The sequence below is a fragment of the Urocitellus parryii genome, chromosome 6, assembly GCF_045843805.1.
Source record: "Urocitellus parryii isolate mUroPar1 chromosome 6, mUroPar1.hap1, whole genome shotgun sequence".
NCBI classification, from domain to species: Eukaryota; Metazoa; Chordata; class Mammalia; order Rodentia; family Sciuridae; genus Urocitellus; species Urocitellus parryii.
In genome coordinates, this window is record NC_135536.1 from 95,617,358 (window position 1) to 95,643,066 (window position 25,709).

General features: G+C 38.3%; 1 protein-coding gene across 4 annotated transcripts in view; it reads left to right on the plus strand.

Moving 5' to 3' along the window:
* Galk2 (galactokinase 2) overlaps positions 1 to 25,709 on the plus strand; it is a 133,640-nt gene that overhangs the window by 101,004 nt on the left and 6,927 nt on the right. For all 4 annotated transcript variants that reach the window (XM_026391675.2, XM_026391667.2, XM_026391682.2 and 1 more), the window contains exons 8-9: positions 640 to 850; positions 23,341 to 23,542. In XM_026391675.2, the coding sequence (XP_026247460.1) occupies positions 640 to 850; positions 23,341 to 23,542 (413 nt within the window). The remainder of the gene's footprint in view (positions 1 to 639; positions 851 to 23,340; positions 23,543 to 25,709) is intronic.

The window sequence follows — 25,709 nt, forward strand, 5'->3', positions numbered from 1 at the left end:
TCTTGAGGGTGGAGAAACATACAGCTCCACTATTACCAGCGACCTAATGAAAGGATTTTTCATAAGGTCACCAATGAGGTTTTCATTTAAAATCTGGGACTTGACTCTAAACGCCCAGACACTTAAACTCATTAGGCATTTTCATAGAGGCATGTAGTAAACAGGAAGTGCTCTAATGAAATCAGGCATACAGTGTTCATCTCAGGACTCAGGTCACACGAGAGTTGATCAGTTTTCTCTAGACTTTATATAGAGAGATGTAATAGAGATGAATTGAATAGGGATAAAATAATGAAATTATTCAAATAAATAGCCCTGGGGAAAAGTGGTGATAGACTAAGAAAAAAAATCAGTGGGGGATTAGTTTGCGTGTGTACACATGTGCATATGTATGTGTATATATATATGTTTTATTACAGGTATCTAACTAGCCTGTGAGTATCATATAGTTATGTTTAATTGCAAACATCCGATCTCAGTATGCACTTCCAAGCAATGGTGGGAAATTTCAATAGGTTGAGTAGAAAACAAACAACAACAACAAAACCCTAAACAGCTGAAAGTTGATTCTAACTAATTAGAATTGTATATATCAATCCTGAAATGAATATTGACTGATGTCTTCGTTTGAACTTGCAGCTCCTGGCTAAGTACAAAAGCTTGCAATGGGACAAAGTCCTGCGACTGGAAGAGGTGCAGACAGAACTAGGGATTAGTTTGGAAGAAATGCTGTTGGTCACAGAGGATGCCCTTCATTCTGAACCCTACAGCCCGGAAGAGATCTGCAAGTGTCTGGGAATTAGCCTGGAGGAACTCAGAACACAAATCCTGAGTCCGAACACTCAAGATGGTGAGTCTGTCTGAGAAAGGAGGGCATGGATTATTCCCCCACTTACACCTGGAAGTTTTTCAAACTTCCCTAAGGATTGAGCTAATTTTAAAGCATAGTTTTGAGATAATTTAGAGAAAGTGTGTGTTTTGGCAACTAAATTATCTAGGTGCTTAGGTTCATAAATTCATTCATTACCCAAAATTTCTTAATATATGCCAGGTATTTTGTTTGGGCAAAGGTGATTAAGACATGATTCCTGCCTCAAGAGGTTTGCAACTTAATAAGCTTCTCTTTTTTCATCTTATTTTTTTCCTTATTCATTTTCCTGGTTATTATGTTATTTATATAAAAGGATCTAGGTTAGTGCTCAGAACTGCTTGGAACAATACTGTGGAACACCAGGATGTTTTCCCTGCTTAGGTTGAAACCCATGGCCCACTTTAGAGTGGAAGTTTATTTCTATTTGCCTGCTGCTTTGAGATAATGTTGTTTTTAAGCACATAATATCAGAAGCTGAGATGAAGTTGAGATGAAGGCGAAGTACAAGTTGGAGGCACAGTATGGAGTCTTGGAGTAGTTGTTCCTCTTAGAAGTAAAGGTTGTCTATTTGTGGGAGGTCAGTATTAGTGACAAGAACATTTAATTAAGATTTAATTTCCCTTTAAGGTGAGGTTAGGAAGGGTGGGAATTTGGCAAAAAGACAAGCCCCAAAGCCCCATTTCCATCCCATTTGGATTGTTTCTATGACTGGTTATTGAGTTCCTATTGTGGATTTGTCTATGAAGTAGTCTTCAAGGCTGCCACCATTGACAAATTTGGAATGGGATAAGGGAATCATTTGAGGGCAGGGATTGCATTTGGGTTTCTAACATTGCCAGATTGATTTTAATTTGATGAACATTGATTAAGTTTCTAGAATGGCCAAATGATGCCTGTTACCTGTTTTTGTAATATTAACTTTCACTAGAACACAGCCATTTATTTGCTGTAGTTGGTTTTGCACTATAAGAGTAAAGTTGTGTAGTTGTTTGGAGCCTAGATAGTTCACAAAACCTAAAACTCTGGCTCTAGAAAAGCAGTAAACTAAAGGTTGCCTCAGCTTTGCCATAGAAATAGGCATAATAGGAAGTAATTGTGTAAGATTCATGCTTGGTAATGGAGGTGCTCCCAGAGTGATGAGTGTGATGATGGAGTGTACTTTGGAGACAAGAAAAGAGAAGTCAAAGCCAGCTTTACTAACGAGATAGCAGTGAGCCAAAAGTTAAATAATAAATAGAAGTTTCCTAGGCAGAGAAGCAGTCAGAAGGAATTTGAGGTAGACAAAACAGAGCAGAGAGGAGTGAGAGAAAATTACATGACCAGAAAAGTATGAAATGAAGAGGATGGGTAGGGTATTGGATAAGAACATCTCCCAGGTAAACAACATTTTCTGCTTTGACCTAAGACAGTTTCTTTAATTCAGTCAGTATGCATTAATTTCTTTTGAATGCTGGATATAAAGACAAGTAGAACATGGCCTCTATCTTCTAGTATATAAAGGGGAAGAGAGCCCTGCAACAATCACAGTAACGAATACCTACTAAAATACAGGTATTGGTCAAGACCCCTGAGAGTATGGAGGGGAGAACAGCTAAGCTGGATCTTGAAAGAAAGTTATGGACTTCCCAGACTGAGAAGGTTATATAGGCATGCCGGGCAGAGAGTAGAGCCTGCATAAAGAAGGAAACACAGGAGGAAAGTATTGGAGAATATGTACCATGAGGTTTAGTGTGCTGTGTGATGACAGAAAGACTGCCTCAATGGCTGTCGCATAGGATTGCACTATTCTACTCTGGGTAACAAGGGCCTCTGATAGGGGATCTTTGGTTAACTGTAGATTCTTGAGACCATAAAGGAGAATTCTGTTTGAATTAGTGACTTCTTGTGTCCAGGGAGGAAGGAAGAGTAGAAAGGAGGAAGGGAGGGAAGGAGGGAGGAAAGTGGAAAGAAGAAATAGAAGGTAAGTAAAGTCAATGTATAGATAGCTAGCAAAACTAGGGAATTACAGCTTTGGAAGTGGTTTTGGGATAAGTGTTTTCTTTCCATCTATCTTTAAGTTTGATGCAATGGCACATTATTTAAATAAAAAACAAAGAGGTAATGAAGAAGTGAGGAAGTCTTAATAGATGTTGAGAATATTCACTGTCAAGTGATGTTCTTAAAGCAATCTTTTCATGGTGTTATGCCTTAGTTCACCATCACCTAATTGCCCACATGCCTTAATGTGTTAGATTTCTTCTCAGTCTGGCCTTAACTCCGTTCTGTCCTGGCTGCCTTTTGAACCTATACACAGACATGTGGGCAGTGTTGCCTTGGCTAGACCGCACCACTTACTTATTAGCAGCTTGGACTTTTAATACTAAACACACTATTTTCCAACTGGACTTGTCTACTTTTCTGAAATATAGTTTCTACCTATCTGTAAAGCTCAATATGTTTTATCTTTCTCTACTCACAAGCTATTTTATTTTTCTCTGTATCCATGACCTTTCTTTCCAGATCTGCTTATCTTTCCTTCCCTGCTTCTTTTTTGCACCTTTTGAAATAATTACCCAGAATAACTTGGAAAATACAAAGGATAATTTGCTAATTGTAACACATGTATTGCTATGTATTTACTCACTTTTTTTATCTATAGGATACTGACTTCATTCCTTTTGTAAAAGTGATGTGTGCTTCATCTTACCTCTGTATCTAAAATCACTGCTCTACTGCTCCATTTGTATTACTATAATTTACTCTTGTTTTGTACTCAGTGAATCTATGTCCAATGAATGAATCCATTTTGTAATCCGGTCATCCTAAGGATTCCCTTTTACTTTTTGAATAAATAAATTAAAACAAAAAACTGTGAACATAAATTAGTCTGTGGATTCTGGAGTTGCCTTGATTAATGTTACTCAATTTACTTTCTAAATCTAGCCATCTAGCCCCAGCCAAATTTCCAGCTGAATTTTAGGGTCCAAAATCTTTTTTTTTTTTTAATCTTTTTTATTTGGTCCTTTCTGAAATTTTGCCTTGTGTGATTTTAGATCTGAAACAAATGTTGAAGATGACATTGTATTTAGGTCAAATTATCCCATCAGAGGACTCTGGAGAGTGCCACTGCCCCTTTACTCTAGGTGCCCTTCACTTGAACATGCTTAGTTTTGACCTGATCTAATTTTTCCATCATGGAAACCCTTGACTTTTAGGGACACAGAGACTTCCTATGTCTCATTTTGGCAAAACTCCTTTCCACGTGGATACAAGTGTGAGTTGTGAGATATTGACCTTGAGGTGACAGGGTAGGGAGAGATGTTTACAACAAAACTGTGGTTTGCAGCTTCTGCTAAACCAACCAGACTCCCAAAGGCCCATGTGCAATTGTCATTTTCTCTTTCCAAATTTCTAATAATTAGATTTAGAAATGCTCAGAGGCCATTAAAATTAAACACACACTCAAAGAAAAATCCTCAAATCTTTTAGATGTTTTGAATGACTACAAACCATCATTAAGAACCAGTTAATAATAGTTTAAGAATTATTTGCTCGACACTGCCTACAGGTAGGAATTGTTTAAGTGTGTGGTCTATTGGTCTGGAATCCTAGATTCTCAGAGGCAGGGGCCAGACTTAATTGAGAGGGGGTATTTTCTAAGTATGGCACAAGAGGAAAAGGTGAATCTGTGATTAGAGCCAGGAGAGTTAGGTGCATGTATCAATCACAGGATGCAAGTCAAGGATACGTATTAGAGGACAAACATGGAAATTCATGGAAAAATGAGAACTAAGAGAATGGGCAGGTACTTTGGATGCTAGTTTGAAGAAGGGAGAATGTATCGAAAACATTCATTTTCAGAATGTTCATAGTGTTTCAGGTTGAGGTGACCCAGCTGGCTGTTTAGCTGCACTGTGCTGAACTGGACACAGATTTCGTTCCTTGGATTACCAACTTTGCCTGTGACCATATTCTGACAAAGTGCTGGTCAGTTGCTGGGTCAGTCTATTTGGATCCTGTGTTCTCCAGAGTTATAAGTGATATTCATGGCTTTTGATCAAGTATAGGACACTGGCATAGAATGCTTTTTAGGAAGACACCTAGAGTTAATGGTAAAACATACACACACACACACACACACACCACCACACCAAACAACCATAAACAACAAGAATACATCTTGTTATTTTATTTACTTTATGGCTTTTCATTCACTTTTCACACATATCTGATTTGAACTCACAACAACTCTTGATACAGGGTTATCCCTATCACACAGACGAGGAAGTGGAGATGAGAGGGTTATGTGATTGTCGGGATCACATAGGTAGTTGGAACTGAAATCCTAGCCTTCTGATTCAATCCCATACTTTTTCTGGAATCACATTCTCCTCTTGGCATTCTTATAAGCTGCTTTTAGCAGTCTTTTTCCAAGCAAGGAAGATGATGTTTTAGCTTGACTTTCATTTTTTTCTTGAGACTAAAGGAAGCTGATGAAGATAGGTTATTTTGTAGATAAAGAGCTTCCTTTTGGCCCTTTCTCATTCTGATGCTTTGGGTTTAAAAGTGGTAAGGCTGTGTGGCATCCAACAGCTTGCTGTATTTAAGGAACAATTCAACTTGGCTATAATATGCATGAACTGTTATGTTGTAGAACCTTGAGAAATTCTATGAACTTTTTCAGTTCTCATAAATTGTCCATTTAGGTTAAGTTTAAGAAGAATGGTTTGTTTTTATATAACAGAAAAGTATAAGGTATTTTACAGAATAAAAATTATCAGCTCCATCATTTAAATGTCCAATTTACTGTCTTCAGATATTAAAGAAACTGATTTAAAAATAGTTTGTAAAATATTTGCCCCCAAACTGTATGATCTCAATAGATTCAGTTTCTGTTCCTGTAAGAATTTTTGGGGAAATGTTTTCCATAAAAATCTAGAAGAAACACCAAAGGAAATTATAAATCCTTTGAGAGTTTATATATATTGGTTGAAGAGAAATCCTCAAACTCTACATAGTGGACTAATAATGATAATGCCAAACAAAAAGCGTCCTTTGATTTTACCTGTTTTCATTTTTATAAGATGAAATAAATTAATAGTTTTTTTTAAAACAAGGTATAAAAGAATAAATCAAATAATAACTATTTTTGTTATTAACAAAGGATGATATGTTTTAAGTTGTTTTGGAAGTCAAGCCTGCTTTCATTTAGCCCTATTCCTTTCCCACTCTGCCTGGTGTTTTCTTTTTTGTCCTTCAGCTTTTATTGATTCCTCAGCTGTCTGGTCATGGAGGGCAGGTTCCTGCTGGGAGTAAAGGTTCCTACTTTATTTTCAAGAGGGACAGAAGGGGTGAACTAATATTTCAGATAGCTTAGGAATGGTGTTTTCCTTTTCTCTTTCAGATGTGTATCACATACCTCTATTCTCTAGTTCATCTCCTTTCTGCAAATATTAAAGGAACTAAAGATGAATGTGAACATGTTAAGTACGATTTTAAAGACTGAGCATCTTAACACTTTTAGCTTCTGTGAAAAAGAGCACTAGTGATGTGTGCTGTGTGCTGGTCAGTACTTAAGCTACTGGAAGGTAGGCTAGCACTAGGGTCTGCCTTTTATCCCACAAGGTTAACAGTGGACATAATTCTTGTTCCTGAGGCCGACAGATAAGTAACACTGTGCACGAACTACAGTGGCACCAGATATCCCTGCATAGATCTTAGAAGCATAAAACACATTTCTCATCATACTTTGTGTATGTATTGGTTTGCCTGTATGTACCTGGTTTCCTGACTCTGGCATGTATCTTCTTCACCCTTTCCGCTTCTTGCTTGGACATTACCTGTTCCCTTGGGCTCCTCAGCTCTGACCACTGTGGTTCAGCCCTACCTGCTTCCTTGATGTAGTTCCTGCACCTCCTCAGCCCACTTGCTTCTTTGGCTCTATATTTGCTGGCCCTAACATCCATGGCTGCCTCAAGAAAGAAAAGAAGAAAATTTATAACTTCTAAACTTGTATATATATATATATATATATATATATATATATATATATTTTTTTTTTTTTTTTTTTTTGAGAGAGAGAGAGAGAATTTTTTTAATATTTATTTTTTAGTTTTTGGCGGACACAACATCTTTGTATGTGGTGCTGAGGATCGAATCCGGGCCGCATGCATGCCAGGCGAGCGTGCTACCACTTTAGCCACATCCCCAGCCCTAAATATATATTTTTAAGTCTAAAGATATGTTACTCAGTATTCCCTTTGCTTGTAATTATCATGGACATGTCTCTACCTTTTTTGAGATGAAACCATCCAAAGGTCTATTGGGAACTTATTGGACACTCTGCTTTGAGTTGAATGAAGCTTCTGCAGGTATGAGGAAAAATAATGTCTCTACTCTGCTACTCTTCTGCTGGTTCTGAAACATCTTCTATAAGACACTGTCTTCTACTATTATCTTCCTAAGAAGCTAACATTTTACCATTTTTTTCCCTTTTTGGCCACTTTTCCTTTTATTTTCACATTTTTATGTTTCTGTACAGATGAATGTTTTCTTTATAGTCAAAGCAACTTTTTATATAGCTAAGTCCTTTTATTTTAATTATAGTGATTCTATCCTCTGTTGGTATGTCCAGATTGTGCTTCAGAAGCAATTCCAAAGTCACAGTGGCTTGATCCAACAATGCATTTCTTGCTTACTCTGTATATCCAAAACAAGTCAGCAAAGGAGTCAATTCCTCTGAGAAACTCAGGGACTAGGTTTGGCAGGCAAGGGACTCCATCTTACTGTATTAGTTCATAATCACTGTGGCAGAAGAAAGGAAGGGAATGTTGTTCATTGATCATGGGCTCTTAATGTCTACCACAGTGTGTTCCACATCACTCCTATTCTAACTTGATTGGCCAAAGCAAATCACATGGATGTGATGAACTTTGTTGGGGTGTGGGGAGAGAAGACCCCAGTCTTTTTTTTTTTAAATTTAACTGCCATTTTATTAATGAGACATGTAAGTAGAGATTCTTTGGTCATTTTAAATTCTTCTCAAAGATATTAAATAAAATGCCATCTACAAACTGAAGAGCCCAGTCTTAACTGTGTGAGATGAATTGGAATATTTGGAAACAACCCTAATGACAACCATACTTCTCAAGCTGTGTATCTGGGTAGTATTCCATCAGATTCATGATACCAATGAGAACCAATTCACTTTCTCATATAAAATATGATTTTGCCATTTATTTCTAGACATTGAGTCAATGAATATTTTTCTATTTTAAATTCCAAGTTATTTTCACTTGTAAATTAGATAGACCTCTTTTTATGTTGTGTATTTCTCTCATACTGGCTTTTTATCTATGTTGGTCTGGTGAAAGTCTCTTTTAGTCCTGGTGGCTTGTCACTTCATTCTCTGTATTGTTGAGTTCATACAGTATCTTTTCAGCAGTCTGTTATTCCAATAGTCTAGGGTATGATCCTGAAAAACATCTCTAATATTAACCACTTACCTCTTCTAGCCTTCTTTCTTCTTTCTTCTTTCTTTTTCTAGCAAGAACTTCTAAATTAGAAATTGTATACCATTTCCTATCCACTGTACCATTTGTTTCCATGTAACTATGAGTAGATCTTGTGACTTTTAGCAGATTATTTCCAAATGTCAAAAGTAACAACAACAACAAAATAATGAGCCATTGTATCTGTATAGACATTAACAATTTTAACCATACAAGAGTCTCAACTCATGGTCATTTATGCTGTAGGTTTCAGATAAAAATGTCATAGGCCACTACTCTACATTCTGGACAGAGGCAATGTGTAGTTTAACAAAATATTGAGGAAGATGATTCCTCCTGTTGTCTTTTGGAAAGTTTGAAGTGGGAGAGAACACAAAGATTGACTCATGTTTTGTCAAGGGCCACTGATGTAGCAGCTAAATGACCAGAGACCACCTACAAAGGAAAGCAGTATAATTTAACATAATATAATTGAGAAATTATAGAGTGTTACATGAAGAAGGAATATGAAATTTTGCATAATTAGCATGAGAAATATCAAGATTTATGCTTCATTTCTGAATTTTGGACTCATGAGGAAAAGGCGACAAAGAGGATGAAGATGAAAAGGGACAAAGAAAAGGGGGAAAAGAATCTGATAAAGGGAAGGAGACTTATTTATACACAGGGATTGCTTATGGAAAAGCACATAAACATAAATTCAGAGAAACCACAAACAAATTCATGCCTGTGTGCACTCACTTCCCACCTTGGTCCCCGGAGAACAACATAAACACATGTGTCATCACAGAATGTTGTAAAATAGAAGCATCTTCACTTATCCTCTTAGGATAATTCCAATTATATTGTAAACACCTCCAGGTCTGGAGCATCTCATTAGATGTTTGATGGTTATGAAAGTGAAACATTTTTATCTTCATAATGCTTCAGTGCATTTTGAAAAGTCCAGATATTAGTATAGGTGTATTATCTTTGTGCCTGCCTGCCTTCCATTCTGGAAATCAAACCCAGAGCTTTGAGCATACTACACACATGCTGTACTGCTGAGCTACACTCTAGCTATGTGTACTGTCTTGAATACTTGCCATGCGGAAATTCAGAGGAGGGCACATGAGTCAAAGCTCCTTTACTCCTAGTCACCCTCATCCAGCTCAGGTCACTCTTCCTAATCTGCTGCAGTGCATGCCTCTCACAAGAAAGCTTGGGGCAACAGCCTATGTTGCTCTAGGTAAGCCCTTTTACATGGCGGCTTACATAGCTTCATACTTGCTTAAACTGTTGTAATCAGCTCAGTGTTTACTTTTGGTCATGTTAGGTTAGCAAATAGAAGTAGATTTTATTCCTTTATTCAACAAATATTTGATTGAGAGCCAACTCTTTAAGCACTGTACTAGATATTATGCATTAGTAATCAGCAAGGCCAGCATAATACTTGCCTTCGTTTACTTGAGGATTTTGTAGAAAGACAACAATAATTACTAAGGTATTCTTATGGAAATATATTACTTCTCAGATAAGCACTGATTTTTCTTTGCCTCTCTTTCATCCCTTTTAATTCTCTTCCTTTTCTTTTTTCCTATAATTCAATTAATAGAAGAAAGCTAAGACAGGATCTCATTACCTTTTATGTCAAAATACCAGGACAGGCTAGCTGTAGGCAAGCGTGACATTGTTCCCATAGTCCTTCATTTAGCTCTGCGTTGACCAAGACTCCTTTCCAACTCCCTAGGCTCCTTTTCAAATGACTTGAGATTGTCTCCTTCTTTCACTTTTTCCAAGAACAAAGTTGTAGTGAAATTCTGGGAAGTTAGCAGGAAAATACTTCCCCCAAGAAAGAGAAGGAAACACAAAAATGTGGTTCATCCAGGGAGCAGCTTCAGATTCTTCCCTGGTTGATGCGATGGGAGCAAAATGACATTTATTGAGAACCTGGGCTATAAAGGTAAAGAGGCACAGTTGCTGCCCTCCTTAAGCAGTGTGTGATAATGATAATTAGAAAGGCATGCACAGATGTTAAAGATGTACAGAGTTGGGAAGAATGGAGACATATGACTTATATTTTTGGAGAGCTTCATGGAAGAGGTGGATCCAGCTGATAATTAAAGAGATGCCGAGGAAAGCAGAATCGATCTGTGTAGGTTGCTGATGCTGGCCATCCCTCTGGGACTCTGTGCTGCCAGTGGACAGGCAACAATGGAGCAGAACATTTCATGTGAGGTTGGGGAGAGGGAGATGATACATCACACTATAAGAGGGAAAGATTGAGTGCATCCAGGGGCCTTCATTTTGTTGAACAGTTGGAAAATGTGCTGAATTTTCATGCAATGAAATATTCAGGAAGGCCACAAAATAGTGATTTGGGAAGTTTATTATGGCATCTGTGTACAGGTTGATCAGAGGAGGGAGGGAAAGTGGTTGGAAGGTGGTGAAATAGTTCAGACGTGGGATGATAAAATTTCAAACTAGGAAGATAAGAATATAGAATGGAAAGGAAGGGATAGGCTGTGTCTTGTCATGTGAATGACCCTGGAGTTACTCATAGGAGCTTAATATATCACCAGAGAGTAAAAGGCAGGTGAGGGTGACTAGAACAAAAGTTTCAATATCAGAGCAGTAAAATTTATTATGAAACCAACAGTGCTGGCTCTTGCTTCTTTGGAAATGTGAGAAAAGGAAGCTATAAACATGTAGGTGCTGTTACTCTTTCTAGACAAAATGGTATTGTGTTGTGGATTTTAAAATACTCACAAATGCCTCTTGGAATGTAGTTTTCCATGAATTAATATGGTTTGTGTTGAAAGTGCATGTATATATTTTTTTGGTGGTGGTTTTGCTTTTAAAAGCAGGTAGTTAGAGATTTTTTTCCCCTTTAAGTGTAGAATGCTAATTTAATTAGTCTTTTGCAGCATGGGAATAGGATACTAATGTGGCTGAAAGCAGCAGTTTATTTTTTGTGGGTTTGACCATTTCAGAAACTTCACATTTATGAAAAATATTATTACTAGGAAAATAAATTTGAAACCACAGTCCAACTTCAATGAGGATTGTATAGTGATTTTCCATTATACTGCTTAAATACTCCAAAGAGTCTATGCCTCAGAACAGGGACTTATTATAACTTTGCTGCATAGGAAAACAGAGGACTCCAGAGTGGATTCTGAAGTGGTTTTCCCCATCTACCTCTGGATTGCTGTTCTTGGAAACCAACTCTTGGTTGATCCCACTGGAGTTTTCTACTTTGCAGAGAAATTGGTCAGTAGCATGCAGCTATGTGATTATGCAAAAGCAGCTAAAGCCACATTGCTTTTAGCTCCTCCTCCTAACAATAAGAAAGTATTTTGGGGCATGAACATCTCAAAAAGATTAATTATATACTCACATGGTAAAGATTTTCAAATCTGTTTTCTTCTGTATTCATAAACCTTTATGCAATTTGGTGATCTGAAGCTACATGGAGAGTCTCACTGCATCGAGGTGAGGGGTTTAGCTCTGTCTTGCACACATTGAACTGACTCCCAGAACTGGTAGCTACCCTTTAAGAAGTGTAGATAAAGACTAAGCTGTATCACAGGAATAAGCAGGCGAAGGCGGCTTGAAATTCAGTCATTTGAGAAAAACTGGGTTGTTGTTCTGTAGAGAAGACTCAAAAGCTGATGGTCATGGCATTCACTCTGCAGGGGGCAAATGGCAGGTGCTCTCTAGCATCTGAGCCCCTCTCTCATATCAGGGAGTCTACTGTTTATGTTGGTGAGAGGCACTCACCAGCTAGCTCCGGGGTGAGTGCCTCTTGCCAGTATACACAGTTTCTGTGGTGGAAACTAAGGTTAGATTTGTCTCTCTCAGGTCACTTGAACCTGGATGTGAACAATGGTACTAGGCTTTTCCTGCCATTCTGGATTGTTTTTATTTCTGGGGCTTTAGGTCTAGCAGGCACTAGTCAGCTGATAAAGCATTAGAGTTGAGTGTCATATCCAGACTGCTCCTGTGGAGTGACCTTGACAGTTCCTAACTGCCTGCTTCCTTTGGCTTCTGATCACCTCTCTCCTGTTTTTTTTTTTTTTTTTTTTTTCACATTCTAACAGAGAACAGAAATATGTCATGAGTCCCAATAGATTTAGTGAGCTCCCTAATATCTTTGAAATAAGTTATTTTTTTACATAATTAGTATAGATTTCTGTCGTTTACAAACAAGAATCCTGACTGATGTAATGGTTAAGACCAATAGTGCTTTCTTATCTCTAGCTGGAATTCTTAACCTGATCCAACCATAGCTTTCTGGCATCTCTCTGTGTGTTGCATTGTATGCAGCATTTTAGATATTTGTGTACTCATATTGGAGACAGGGTCCATTTGTAGTAGAACAAAATGGGAACTTTACTACTCATCTTTCTGTAAGAGCTGACAGGCTGTGGTTTTGCATGCTGACACACAGCAGCTCTCCTTATTGAAGTTTAACTATAGAGGCTTTCAGTGGTGAACAGGTACCTGTGAAAGATAACTGCAGTAACAGAAGCAAGAAACAAAGCAACAGGGATAGAGCAATTTCTCTTTACACTTACTGCAGTAAAATCCTTAAGCTGTATGAGCTAAGAGGCCCTAGGCTGTTGACAACTTGCACCCATATAAGGAATGTAGAATACACCCTCCAATAGAATCACAGCAACTCCACTGCCTTGATGTACCCCAAACTGTAAAAACCCTGCTGTGCTCAGGGCTCAGACAATGGGAATTATCCCTTTTTGCCGTGGCTCCACTAATAAAGTGTTGCTTCTAGATTTGGTGTCCTGACCCTCCTTTTGTGCTACACATTAGCTTTTATTTCATTCTCAAAAGGTTCCATAACCCTAAAAAAACCAGAACCACTTATCTACAGTTTACAATTTAAATACCTTAGCATGACATACAAGGCCTCATTTTCTGACCTCTGCCTACTTCTTTAAATTTCTCTTTCATTGTGTACTCTGCTACACCTATTTCTTCATCTCATTTCATGCTTCATTCCAATCAAACTACAGTGGGTTCTGTAGAAGCTCCTCATGTTTTTTAATCCCCATGTCTTTGCTCATAATGTTCTCTCTGCTGTAAGTTCTCAGTCCTTTTCTTTGCTCCCCACCCTACCTTTAATTGGTTTGCTGAACACCTGCTCATCTTTTATACTCTGCTGGTTTTATCTCCCTCGTGAAGGTCATGATCTCTGTGCATGTCCTCTTACTCTGCCCACCTAATTCCATCATTGCCAGTAGCCCATGTCAAGCTAGCTGGTAGTGTGACTCTTATTTGTGGCCTTGGGGCATTTACCAACATCACTGAAGGCAGCTGTGCTGTCCAGGCACATATTTGTGAAGTTAACCCCTCTAGGAGTCACATTCAAACAGTGGAAGTGTCATTGAGTTAGTGCTTGTCTTCCCATTATCCCTGGGCCAGTTCTAAGGCATTTTTAGAATATGGTTCTTCAGAGAAACCCCAAGCAACCGGGTCCAGATCGTCTATATTGAGAGCCTGCTAATTAAGCTCCCTCTTTTGACTTTTCCTGCCTCACTTTCCTTGTTCTTGATCCCTTCTTCCTAGAGTCCTGCCATCTGCACCAGGTACCATCTGTGCTTTCAAGTGATCTCCTCTTGGTTTTATGCCTTCACTTCAACTGTGAGGATCTTGCCTCAGCATCTGTTGCCCTTTATTGTGCTTAACAATGGTTTCTCTCTGTAGACCATTATTTTTTGAGAGTGAAGAGAGTGTCTTATTTACTATTGTTGGATCCTCAGTTTTAAAACTGGCACATAGTGGATCATTAGCAGTATGTATAAGACATACATAAGCCATGGGAGTTGTCTTCAGGTATTTGAAAGGCTACTTGATGTTTACATGTCTGGGGGACAGAGCTAAGACAAAAGAGTAAAGTTATCTGCTTTATAGGAAGACAGATTATAATTCAATATGGAGCTAGTAATGCATCTGAGGGAGGGAACATTTGCTTGTAACAATGAAGGTGGATAATTATGATATGCTGACCCACTTGACTAAGAGCTTTGCTGACACTTTTTCCCTCTCCAATGAATTCTTCGTTTAGAGAGCTTTAAGGAACAAGGGCCACATGATGCCTATGGGAACCATGAAGACATGCAAATCTATGAGGCAGGCTGAATGTCAAATGGTTGGGAATGGTGGGACTGGTACAATAAAGTTTCCAAGAAACTTAGCTCTAGCCAACTGTTGCTGTGCAGGAAGGCAGGTCCAGCCCAGCTAGACCTTTTGGGTTTTTTCAAGAGAAAGCAAAAATGTAGATTCTTACATAAAATTTCCCAATATAAAATATTATATCACTCAAGAAAACATCACTGGTCCTGCTACAGACCATAAGTTAATAATTTGCAGTCTTTGTGTGGTGGGTGCAGAAGAGGATATTAAAGTTTCAGATGTGAGAACAGCTTCCTAAAGAGGCTGCCCCAGGTTCCAGCTAGCTTTCTCTCTTTAGGCTCATGAACACACTGTCAGTTCCTGTTTTAGTCCCCCTTTTCATTGCTGTGACCAAAGACTGACAAGAACATTTTTAAAGGAGGAAAGTTTATTTATCACTCACGTTTCAGAGATCTCAGTCCATAGATGGCTGACTCCATTGTTTGGGACCTGAGGTGAGGCAGAACATCATGATGGAAGAGTGTGGTGCAGGAAAGTGGCTCAGGACATGGCACCAGGAAAGAGAGAGAGAGAGAGAGAGAGAAAGAGAGAGACACTCCCCTCACTGTGGACAAAATATATACCTCAATGGCACACCCCCAATGACTCTCCTCCTCCTACCACTTCCTGCCTTCCTACAGTTACCTGTCAGAAGATTAATGTACTGATTACATTAAGGCTCTCATAACTCAGTTATTTCACCTTTTAGCTTTCTTGCATCGTCTCACACATGAGATTTTGGGGAATACCTAAAATCTAAACCATAACAGTTCCCAACTTGAACTCCAAAACTTAGACCCCTCTCCTATAACATTTCCTACTACGGTTCCTCTCACCAAGTCCTGTATTCTTAGTATACTTTTAGCATTTCCAGCACTTGGATATGTTTAGTGTGATTGGCCACTGTCCAGAGGTCTTGTATTTTGCCCTGTTTAGCTGAGTTCCTTAAAGCAAGGATTCCTACTTCATGTATCTTTCCTATCATTTTGAGCATACTATGGGGCCCATGGCAGGTACACAATAAGAACTATTGGGTGACTTGCTAGATGACCATCTTACCCTGCACTTTGGTATTGTTTTAGTAGAAAAGGAAGTAATAAAGAAGAGGCCACCAGCTCTTGCATGCAGAATTTAAAATTAAGTCAGTGGGACTCTTTCAGAGACTGAATAAGCATGTTCTTCATCTACTGTTGATCTGCTTTCCTCAGAACTTGTTTGAGAAAAAATGGTGTCCAGTTTCATTTGTCAAAGGTTTTCCCTCATCCTTTTTCACCAAAGATGCAAGAAAATAACCAATTATTTGTGCCTGGTTTAGATTCCTTTATTAGAGATGGGTTGTGATCATAAGCTATGTAGCCTCCCACCTTTTTAAGGCAGAGGTTAGTAGGCACTTCTTTGCTGCAAAGATTCCTTAAAAGGAAAACAAAAATAGTTTCTTTTAACTGGATATAATTATCTATTTTCTATTTCTTCCCTTTTATTCAAAACACATTTGTTTTAGAAATCTCTACCACATCTATGAAGCAAAATACAATATAAATAATTATCAGTCATCTGTAATAAAGGATATTAGGATATACTTTGGATACTGAAGTTTATCAATTGCCTCTAAGCCTTATTTTAGCAAACTCTTACTAATGATTGGTGAAGATGCTAGTAAGTATAAATTCCAAAAATAGGAAGTCTTCTCCATATACCCAGTTGTATTTATCCCACAGTTCTTCATTTAGCCTTGTTTTTTTTTTTTTTGCAGTTGTGTTAAATAGGGAGATGAACCATTCATTCAACAAACATTTATTGAGTCCATGCTACATGCCAAATCCTAGTCTAGCTGCTGAATATACAGTAATAAAGACATAAGACAAGATCTTGGCTCTCCTGGAGCTTTCTAGTTGTGGGAAGTTGTACAAATCAATGAACAAAGGAACACACAAGAAAATATTGATGGTTACAAGTTTTGGGAAATAAAATAGGATGGAGATTGTGGGGGTGGGGGGCGGGGGAGGTGCTGCTCTAGATTGGAATTGAGGGAAGGTTTCCTAAAACTGTAGCATCTGAGTCCTGCAAGACAATTAGGGGACAGCCATGCAAAGATCGTGTGGAAGAGTATTTCAGATCAACACAGCATCTACTGCACTGGGCCTAAGGCAGAAGCCCGTGTTGTATTCTGGAGGCACAGTGGCAAGGCTGGAATGTCTGGGAAAAGGGTAGGTGATGAGGGATGAAGTCAGAAGGAAAGGAAACTATAGCAATAGAATTTACTATACAAGTGAAAATTATTTAACAAGAAAATGAAAATTTTGCAGTTTAAATGTATGTGGTCATGAACATTTAGATTTCAGAATTGGTACATAATTTTAGGATTAGATGTAGTAATTATCTAAGATCCATACTGGCGAAAAACAGTGTTACAAAATCCATGAGGTACATCCTGTGTTGAAGCCTTGGATTTCCCTTGGGTAAGATAGGCCACTAGTAGTATTGAAAGCAAATAACATCTAGTGTTATATTTTTAAATTGAATTTGCCTTGGAAGTAGTCACACATGCAATGAACATAGAAAGAAACTGTTTCCTTCATCCTTTAATATAATAATTGCTCTCAAAGATTACAAGAGCTTATAAGCAGATGGAACATCTGGTTATAAAGTTAACTGGACAGGGAAGAAAGCTGTTATGGACAAAGTTTCAGATTTTCTTGGATTTTTTGGTATCTGTACAAAAGAGACCAGATGAGTTGCCAGCATATAATAAACCAGAATCCTGGATCCGGAGAGCATTTGTGATATCCAGCCAACACAGAACTGTGTCCCTCCCAAAGGGTGGTCTCTAAATCTATTTTAGCCTCTGGCAAGACCTTTATATCACAATTAAAACCAGATGCCCTTTCTGCCCTTTCCCCTTGTTGTCTCAGTTACTACTGTTGGGGAGTGCAAGCAGTGGCAATCTCTCACGCACTTTCAGAGTGCCCAACAAGAGCCCTCATTTAATATTCCTATGCAGAAGGCTTTCTGCCCAACGCTTCCTCTGTAGGGACAGAACAGACACAAGAAGCCATCAGGATTGCTAGTTTCTGGAGTAATCTGCTCAATATGGTCTGAATGTTTCTTGTCACAAAGTAAAGCACCAGTCCGAAGGTTTAACAGAAAACATCTTTCTGGACAATTTCTACTTTAGAACCTTTAATCCTAAAGAAAATATATAATCCTAAAGGAATATGTAATGGATAATATTGAGTTTTATTATAGGATATGGCCCTGAAATGTGCTTGGATATGATATTAAGAATCCAGAAATCAAAAATCATTGTAACACAGAAGAAATACAATTGATCAACAAACATTTGAAAAAATGTTCATCGTCTCTAGCAACTAGAAAATGCAAATCAAAACAACTCTTAAGTTTCCATCTCACTCTAGTCAGAATGGCAGTTATCAAGAATACAATTGATTATAAGTGTTGGCGAGGGTGTGAGGGAAAAACGTACACTCATACATTGCTGTTGGGACTGTAAATTGGTGCACCCACTATGGAAAGCATATGGAGATTCCTCAGAAAACTTGGAATGGAACCACCATTTGACCCAGCTATCTCATTCCTTTGTTTATAACAAAAGGACTTAAAATCAGCATACTACAGTGATGCACCCACATCAATGTTATAGCAGCTCAATTCACAATTGCTAAATTATGGAACCAACTTAGGTGCCCTTCAACAGATGAATGGATAAAAAAATTATGATACACATACACAGTGAACTATTACACAACCTTAAAGATGAATGTCATTGAGTTAGTGCAGCTGCACATCTGTTATCCTAGTGGCTCTGGAAGCCGAGACAGGAGTATTTCGAGTTCAAAGCCAGCCTCAGCAATGGTGAGGTGCTAAGAGACTTATTGAGACCATGTCTCTAAATAAATACAAAATAGGCCTGGGGATGTGGCTCAGTGGCTGAATGCCTGTGAGTTCAATCCCTGGTAAACACACTACTCCTCCCAAAAAGAGGAATGAAATTATGGCATTTTCTAGTAACTGCATGGAACTAGAGGCTATCATGATAAGTGAACTAAGCCAATCCCCCAAAACCAAAGGTTGAGTGTTTTCTCTGATAAGTGATTGCTGATCCATAGTGAAGGGGCGGGGGGGGGGATAATGAAGGAACTTTGAATTGTGCAGAGGGGAGTGAGGGAAGGGGGGGGAGGGAGAGACTGTAGGGATGGGCAGGATGGTAGAGTGAGACAGACATTATTACCCTATGTACACACTACTGGTGTGACTCTGCACCATATACAGAGAAGTTGTGCTCTGTATCAAAAATGCATTGTACTGTCATGCATAACTAATTAGAACAAGTTTTAAGAAAACACTGTAAATATCTGATTTAAAGAGACTTATTAGACAAAATAACTGAATATATGTGTGGCAAAACCAACTGAAATTTAAACTCCGAGATAACTCAGAAAATTTTAAATATAGACTTGGTGATAATAAGGAATCAGTGGTAATCGGTATAATGATGATGTAGTGTTTATATAAGAAAGTATTTCATACAAGTGCACACTCAAACATATAAGGAGGAAATATGTAAGTCATCTACAATTATTTGAAAATACTTCAGCAAAATACCAATTGAAGCCAATATGGAAATAATAATTTTTCAGTATAGGTGATGGACTACGGGGTTTGCTACAATATTTTCGCCATTGTTCAATCTGTTTGAAATTTTTTATTATTCAGTTAAAAAAACTTGTCTCATTAAAGTATGATGCAGTGATTTGTCAGCAAAACAGCACTGTTTTATCGTCATAGAAGGTGTTGCTTTTTTGTGCCCTTTGTGCAGCAGACATAAATGTGTAATGGACCACCAAACTAGGTGATTGCTTTACCCGTGGAATCCCACAGTAAAAATGAAACAATACTCTTGCTTCCTCCCTCCCCATGCTCTGATTTTTAACTTGGTCCCTGATTGCAGAAGGTGAAGTAGTTCAAAAGTAAAACTGAAACATATGGGATCTTAAAACTGGTATTTTAAACATTTTGTTTCAACTTCAAGATTTAGAAAAGAAGAATTTTAAACTACAGTTACCAAAGTCATTTTCTTTCCTTTCAAAATATTCTACAACCTGGATTATATTAACACGTACGAAATGATTGGCACCGTCTCAGGCACATAACTTCAATCAATTGCACTTCTTTGTCCTTTCCTGTTCAGAGATTTTGAGGGTTGTTGCCACATCCTCCTGTGCTGTTTCTTCATAGGGTGCATTTTTGTAGACAGTATATGCCAGTATGGGTAAGGCTTTTTTCCCTTGGGATGTTTTGACACCCAGACTCTAAAATAAATCATATTCCCATTTCAATGGAACTGACTGATGGAAACAAGAAATTCACATTGCAGAGTGGGCTGATTCACATGACCTGGCTACTGATGGAACAAAACATGTTGTTGTTGTGAGTGGGTGGATTTTTTCCCTTACCTACATGTGATTTCTCTTTTCCTCCCCTGCTTCTTATTTTTCATCTACACGGGTGTCAGCAATTGCAGATTTAATAGAAGGGGGAATCCTGCTGTTCCCTTTCCTCAGCCTCAGCAGCTCCTTAAGCTGTGAATAGTGAAATTTTGCTTTCATTTTTAAAGCAACAATGGCCAGATGGAAGTATTTTGATTTCAATCTGGGATTTAAAAATAAAATCCTCACCGTATGATCATGAACTGTAAACACTTATTGAGCTGTCATGTAAGACACTGTGGAGATGCTCTGGGGCAAGAGGCTGTGCTGGGGGGGGGGCAGGTATAGCAGTTTGTGAATTCTTTGCTGAGATATGAGAAATAATTACTGTGGAAAATGTTTGATAAGCACCACATGAGTGCCATGGACTGCAAGCATGGTACAAGTTCAGGGTCAAGAAATTGTTTCCAGCTGAGCCCTCATGGCTTCATGGATGATATAAAATGTAATCTGAACCTGCAGAAAGAGGTAAAATTTTGACACAGAGAAAGGGCAAGAAGCTATTTCCCTATGGGACTAATGAGTATATCCAGAAATGAGTTGTTTTAGGGTAACACAGGCCATTCTGGTTGAAGGGAAGATATCCTATTGAGACTGAGCATAGTGGGGGCAGGATTTTGGACCATGCTAAATACTAGGGAAACAGGATTTGGGGTAGTAATATGATCAGGCTGTGTTTGGGAGCTCAATCTGGCAGTGTCGACTTAAAGATGGGTTGCAGGAAGGAATGGCAAAGACAGGGATGTCAATTAGCAGATAACTGTGGAACACTTACTAGAAGGAGAACAAAGTGCAAATTCAGAGGAGATATGAGAATAAGAGAGTAGGTTAGAAGACATATATTGGTAAAGAAGAACTGATTAGATTTAAAGATTAACCATAGGTCCTCAGAAAAGGAGTAGGAAAATTTACACAAATTTGCATCATTTCATTGATGCAAGTAGTTAAGTTATATCTCATGTTACTCATTTGCAAATCTTTGAAAGAAAACTTAATTCTTCATTATTAATTTGTAAGAAATTTAGCCCCATCCTTATAATCACTAAGCTTTTGCACAAATCCCATGAGTGGTGTTAGTCAGTTTGGGCTGCTATAGCAAAAATACCACATACTGGGTGGCTTAAACAACAGAAATGTATTTCTTATAGTTCTGGAGGCCAGGAATTTCAAGATCCAGGAGCCAGCAGATTCAGTGTCTGGTAAAGTCCCTCTTCCTGATTTACAGATGACTGTCTTCTAGTTGTATCCTCATGAGGTGGATAAAGTGAACTCTAACCTCTTTCTTTTCTTATAAGAACATTAAATCACATCATGGGACTCCACTCTCATGACCTCATCTAAATGCAGTTATCCCTCAAAGGCCTCAAACTCCTGATACTATCCAGTTAGGGGTTAGGGTTTCAACATATGAGTTCTGTGGAGACACAGACATGCTGTTCCTAATCATGACACTTTCCTTCTTTTAGCCTGGACTGCCTTTTTATCCACTTCTCAGGGTGAGGAGAATAGTGCTGTGAAGGACAAAGAATGTAACCTGAAACTTTAATAGAATTTATTGCTTCATAAATAAAAATGTAAAAGTACTTCTGAGAAAGTAATCATAATTTAGGGGAGAAGGGATCTGGAGACAGACCCAGGAGGAAAGTCATGGAGAAAAGCCTACCTGGAAGGAAGTTCAGTGTTCTTCAGTGGAGGGACTGAGCCAATTTCAGGTGGCTCCAAAAGGAAGGAGCTTGGGAATAAATATTCTGAGCTTACTGTCTGCCCTCCTTTTTTCATTCTCCAATGATGAATTTCATTCCCCAGTACCTCCTCTTTTTCTCCCCTTCTTCCTTCTCCTGATCTCATGTCTCTACCCCACTGGCTTCCCTTCTATTTTCAATTCCCTCCTTTTTTCTCTCTCTAGCTTTCATACATAGGAGAAAATATGCCACTCTTGTATTTCTGAACCTGATTTAATTTGCTTAACTTGATGTTCTCCAATTCCACCCATTTTTCCTGAAAATGACATAATCTAATTCTTATTTATGTCTGAGTAAAACCTCATTATGTAGGTATACCACATTTTCTGTAACCGTTCATCTGTTGATGGACATCTAGTCTGGTTCCATAACTTGCCTATTGTGAATTGTGCTTCTTTAAATATGGGTATGCATGTATCACTATAGTATGAAGACTTTAATTCTTCTAGATAAATACCACAGGATGCTATAGCTCTATCATACGTTGGTGTATTCCTCCCTGCATTCTTGCCAGCATTTGTTATTTGTAGTCTTGATTTTAACTAGAGTCAGATGAAATCTCAGTGAGGTTTTGATTTGTATTTTCCTGATGGCTATTGATGTTGATTATTTTTTGTCATACATATATTGGTCATTTGTACTTCTTTTGAGAAGTGTCTGTTTAGTTCTTTTGCCCATTTGACTGGGTGATTTGTGCTTTTGGTATTAAGTTTTTTGAGTTTTTCATATGTATTCTGGATATTATTCCTCTGTTGGAAGAATAGTTGACAAAGATTTTCTTTCATTCTGCAGGCTCTCTCTTCACAGTAATATATATATATATATTATATTTTAATTAATATAGTATATATTTTTTAAAAGTCCCCTGTTATTAAATATTTGGATTGTTTCTTATTTTTTTGCTATGATAAATAAGGCTGAAGTATATATAGTACAGATATATGTATTTATAGTATTTACACATATTTAAAGAATTGTGTTGATCTGTTACTCTAGGATACATTTTTATAAACATAGTTGCATAGGTATTTTCAGTTTTCCTTTCTGGGAGGTGAGGGTACAGTGAAAAGAACATATTTTAGGGCCATATATCCCTGATCTGTCCTGCTTCTGCCACTTTCTGGATGTGTGATGTTAGGCATGTGAGTTCACTCTAATGGAGCCTCCTTCTGTTATCTGTTAAAGAGGAATCACATTGCTTACCTCCCTGTGCTGTTGAGAACTACACGAGGTAGTGCTTTTAGGGCACCTGATATATAGGGAGTGCTCAATACATGTCACCCTCCCTTCCTATGGGATGGTTTATTTGGCACCCGCCTGTATACACTTTTCTGTATTGAATGAAGAAAGTATTCTTACTAGATTTATTCAGTATTAAGAAAGAAGTAAAACTGACTTGCAAATAGGCATATTTTGACTATCAGAAATTCTTCTGTAAAATAGAAACCCAAGTGTAAGTTTTGATAATGAAGGCAGAAATGGAAGCCTCAACACTATCTTTGTACAGTGCAGTACAGTCAGTCTTTCTAATCTTCCCCATGCCTTTGCTTCCTCAGTGCTCATCTTCAAACTCTACCAGCGGGCAAAGCACGTGTACAGTGAGGCTGCAAGAGTGCTCCAATTTAAGAAGATATGTGAAGAAGCACCTGACAACATAGTCCAGCTGCTGGGAGAGTTAATGAACCAGAGCCACAAGAGCTGCCGGGACATGTATGAGTGCAGTTGCCCTGAGCTGGACCAGCTGGTGGACATCTGTCGGTGAGGCTGAGACAGCAGCATGATGGGGATTCTACCAAAGAATAGTGTTCAAATCACTGAAAAAAAAACAATGCAACATTTTCATAATCTTTTACATGACAGAAGGCTCTTCTTTCCTTCCTCTATAAGGGTCCTCCCATAATATAGACCCCAACTTTATTCCTTTATTTATATGGATGAAAGCTTTGAGACCTGACCCCATGGTTTTATGAGGTTCTTAACTTGGAATCAGTTCTTTGTGGCATCATAAGAAAGACTTTTCCATCTTTGGATGACCCCACATTTTGGGAAAGTAGCTTTTTTCAGACATGGGCTCTGTCATTACTTTCTCATGATCTTTTAATTATTATGCTGTTACTGTGCCAGAAACTCATGTTAGGTGTCCTAATTAAGGACAATTAATTAATTTACTCATTTTATTCAAAAGAAGGGAGATAGCCTAAAGAAGGCCTCAAGCTTGATAGGAGCATGTGGGGAGATTGCTGAAAGAATCACTCAGAAATCCAGCATTTCCTGCCTCTAGATTTAGTTTAGGCAATTTGGGGAAATAAGGACTGAAGAAAGTGCAATTTATCAATGGAGTGTTGAGACAGAAGTATGAAAAGGGAAATTCTTTTACCAAACCTGAAAACAACTTCCTTATAATTATCAATAATAGAGTGGTCCACTCACCCCAGAGGGCTCTTACTGACCTTGGGAGAACTGAAAGGGAAATTGGGAAAACTCCCAAATGGCTTGATGTTATTTCACTGTGAGAAGATAATATAGAGCTGCATGCAATTAGTAATGGAAATATAATTAACCACTTGGCGCCTGTGGCTTGCTTCACTCATTCCACACTCCCAGCCTGAAAAGTTTAAACCAAGTAGCTCCAGTGGTCACAAATGGCATGTATAACCCAACTTGTTGAGAGACTTGCACCCAGCATTGATGAGAACCACTCTGCTGACGTCAGTGTTTGCTTGCTAATTGCCCTAGAGCCTTCCAGAGCTTGTTTCATTATAAGTGCTCTTTTCTGAAAATATCAAGGGCCTAGTAAATGGAAGGGACATACATTGTTCAGGAAATAAGAGGAAGTGAAATGATATGTGCAGAAATGAGGAAGAAGCATCTTTGCTTGGAAAGAAATGGGATGATTTGATTCCTACCTGAAAAGCCATAGAGGAACATTTGCTGTTCTCCTAAAATTCTCTAACATGCTTTCTTTTCCTGGGATGGTCAACCAGCACTTGCTCTTATGGAATATACATTCTTATGAGAAGAGAGAGAAATGACAGTTAACAGTAGTTTGACTGTTAGTGATACATGCTGTTAACAAAAATTAGAAGGATAAAAACTACTGGGTTGACTGGATTCTCTATATGGAATGGTTCAAGAGCTCCTCTGTGAGGAAGTGATATTTGAGCAGAGACCTGAAGAAGTTGAAGAAATTAGAACAGCAAGTGAAGAGGCCCTGAGGTGGACATATGGCCATCATGTGTGAGGCACAGCAAGAGGACCAGTATGGTGGAAGGTCATTGAAGAAAGGAGAGAGTAGAAGGTGATGAAGTAGATACCCCATACCCCATACTAGCCTTGTGGGTCTAGGCCAGGCAAGGACTCTGGCTTTGAGAAGAGAAAGGGACAGTGGAAGTGCTAGTGATTCAGTGCCAAGTGTGCTTTCAAGGAAGAGTCTAGATAATTGCTGTATGGGAAAAAGAGAGAAATCAAGATGACTTCTAGATTTTTGGCCTGAGAAACTTTCCTTGTTTCACCAAAAGCCACATCTTTGGCATCCATTTTTCACAATTCTGGGTCAGAATTCATCTTATATTACCATCCTATATTAGAGATTTGAGAAGGCACTAAGGGGTGAAGTGATTTGAACAAGTTTCAAAATAAGTTAGTGGGAAAGCCTGGCTCTCAATTCAGTATTTTGCTCTCTCCCACTTGGTTACATTCAAATGTGGATATTTCAAAATCTATTTTCTCTCCTGACTTTGAAACTGCATGATGGGAAGTCTTGGTTGTTGTAGTTTCCAGCATTTGAACATTGAGCAAATTCATGCTAAGCAAGAAGGCAGGCAGTAGACTAGATAAGATTGGGCCAGAATTGGACAGATTGAATTCTAGCTTTGTTTCTTTTCATCCTGCGCTAGTTGACTTCAGACTGTTGTCTTGCTTTTTG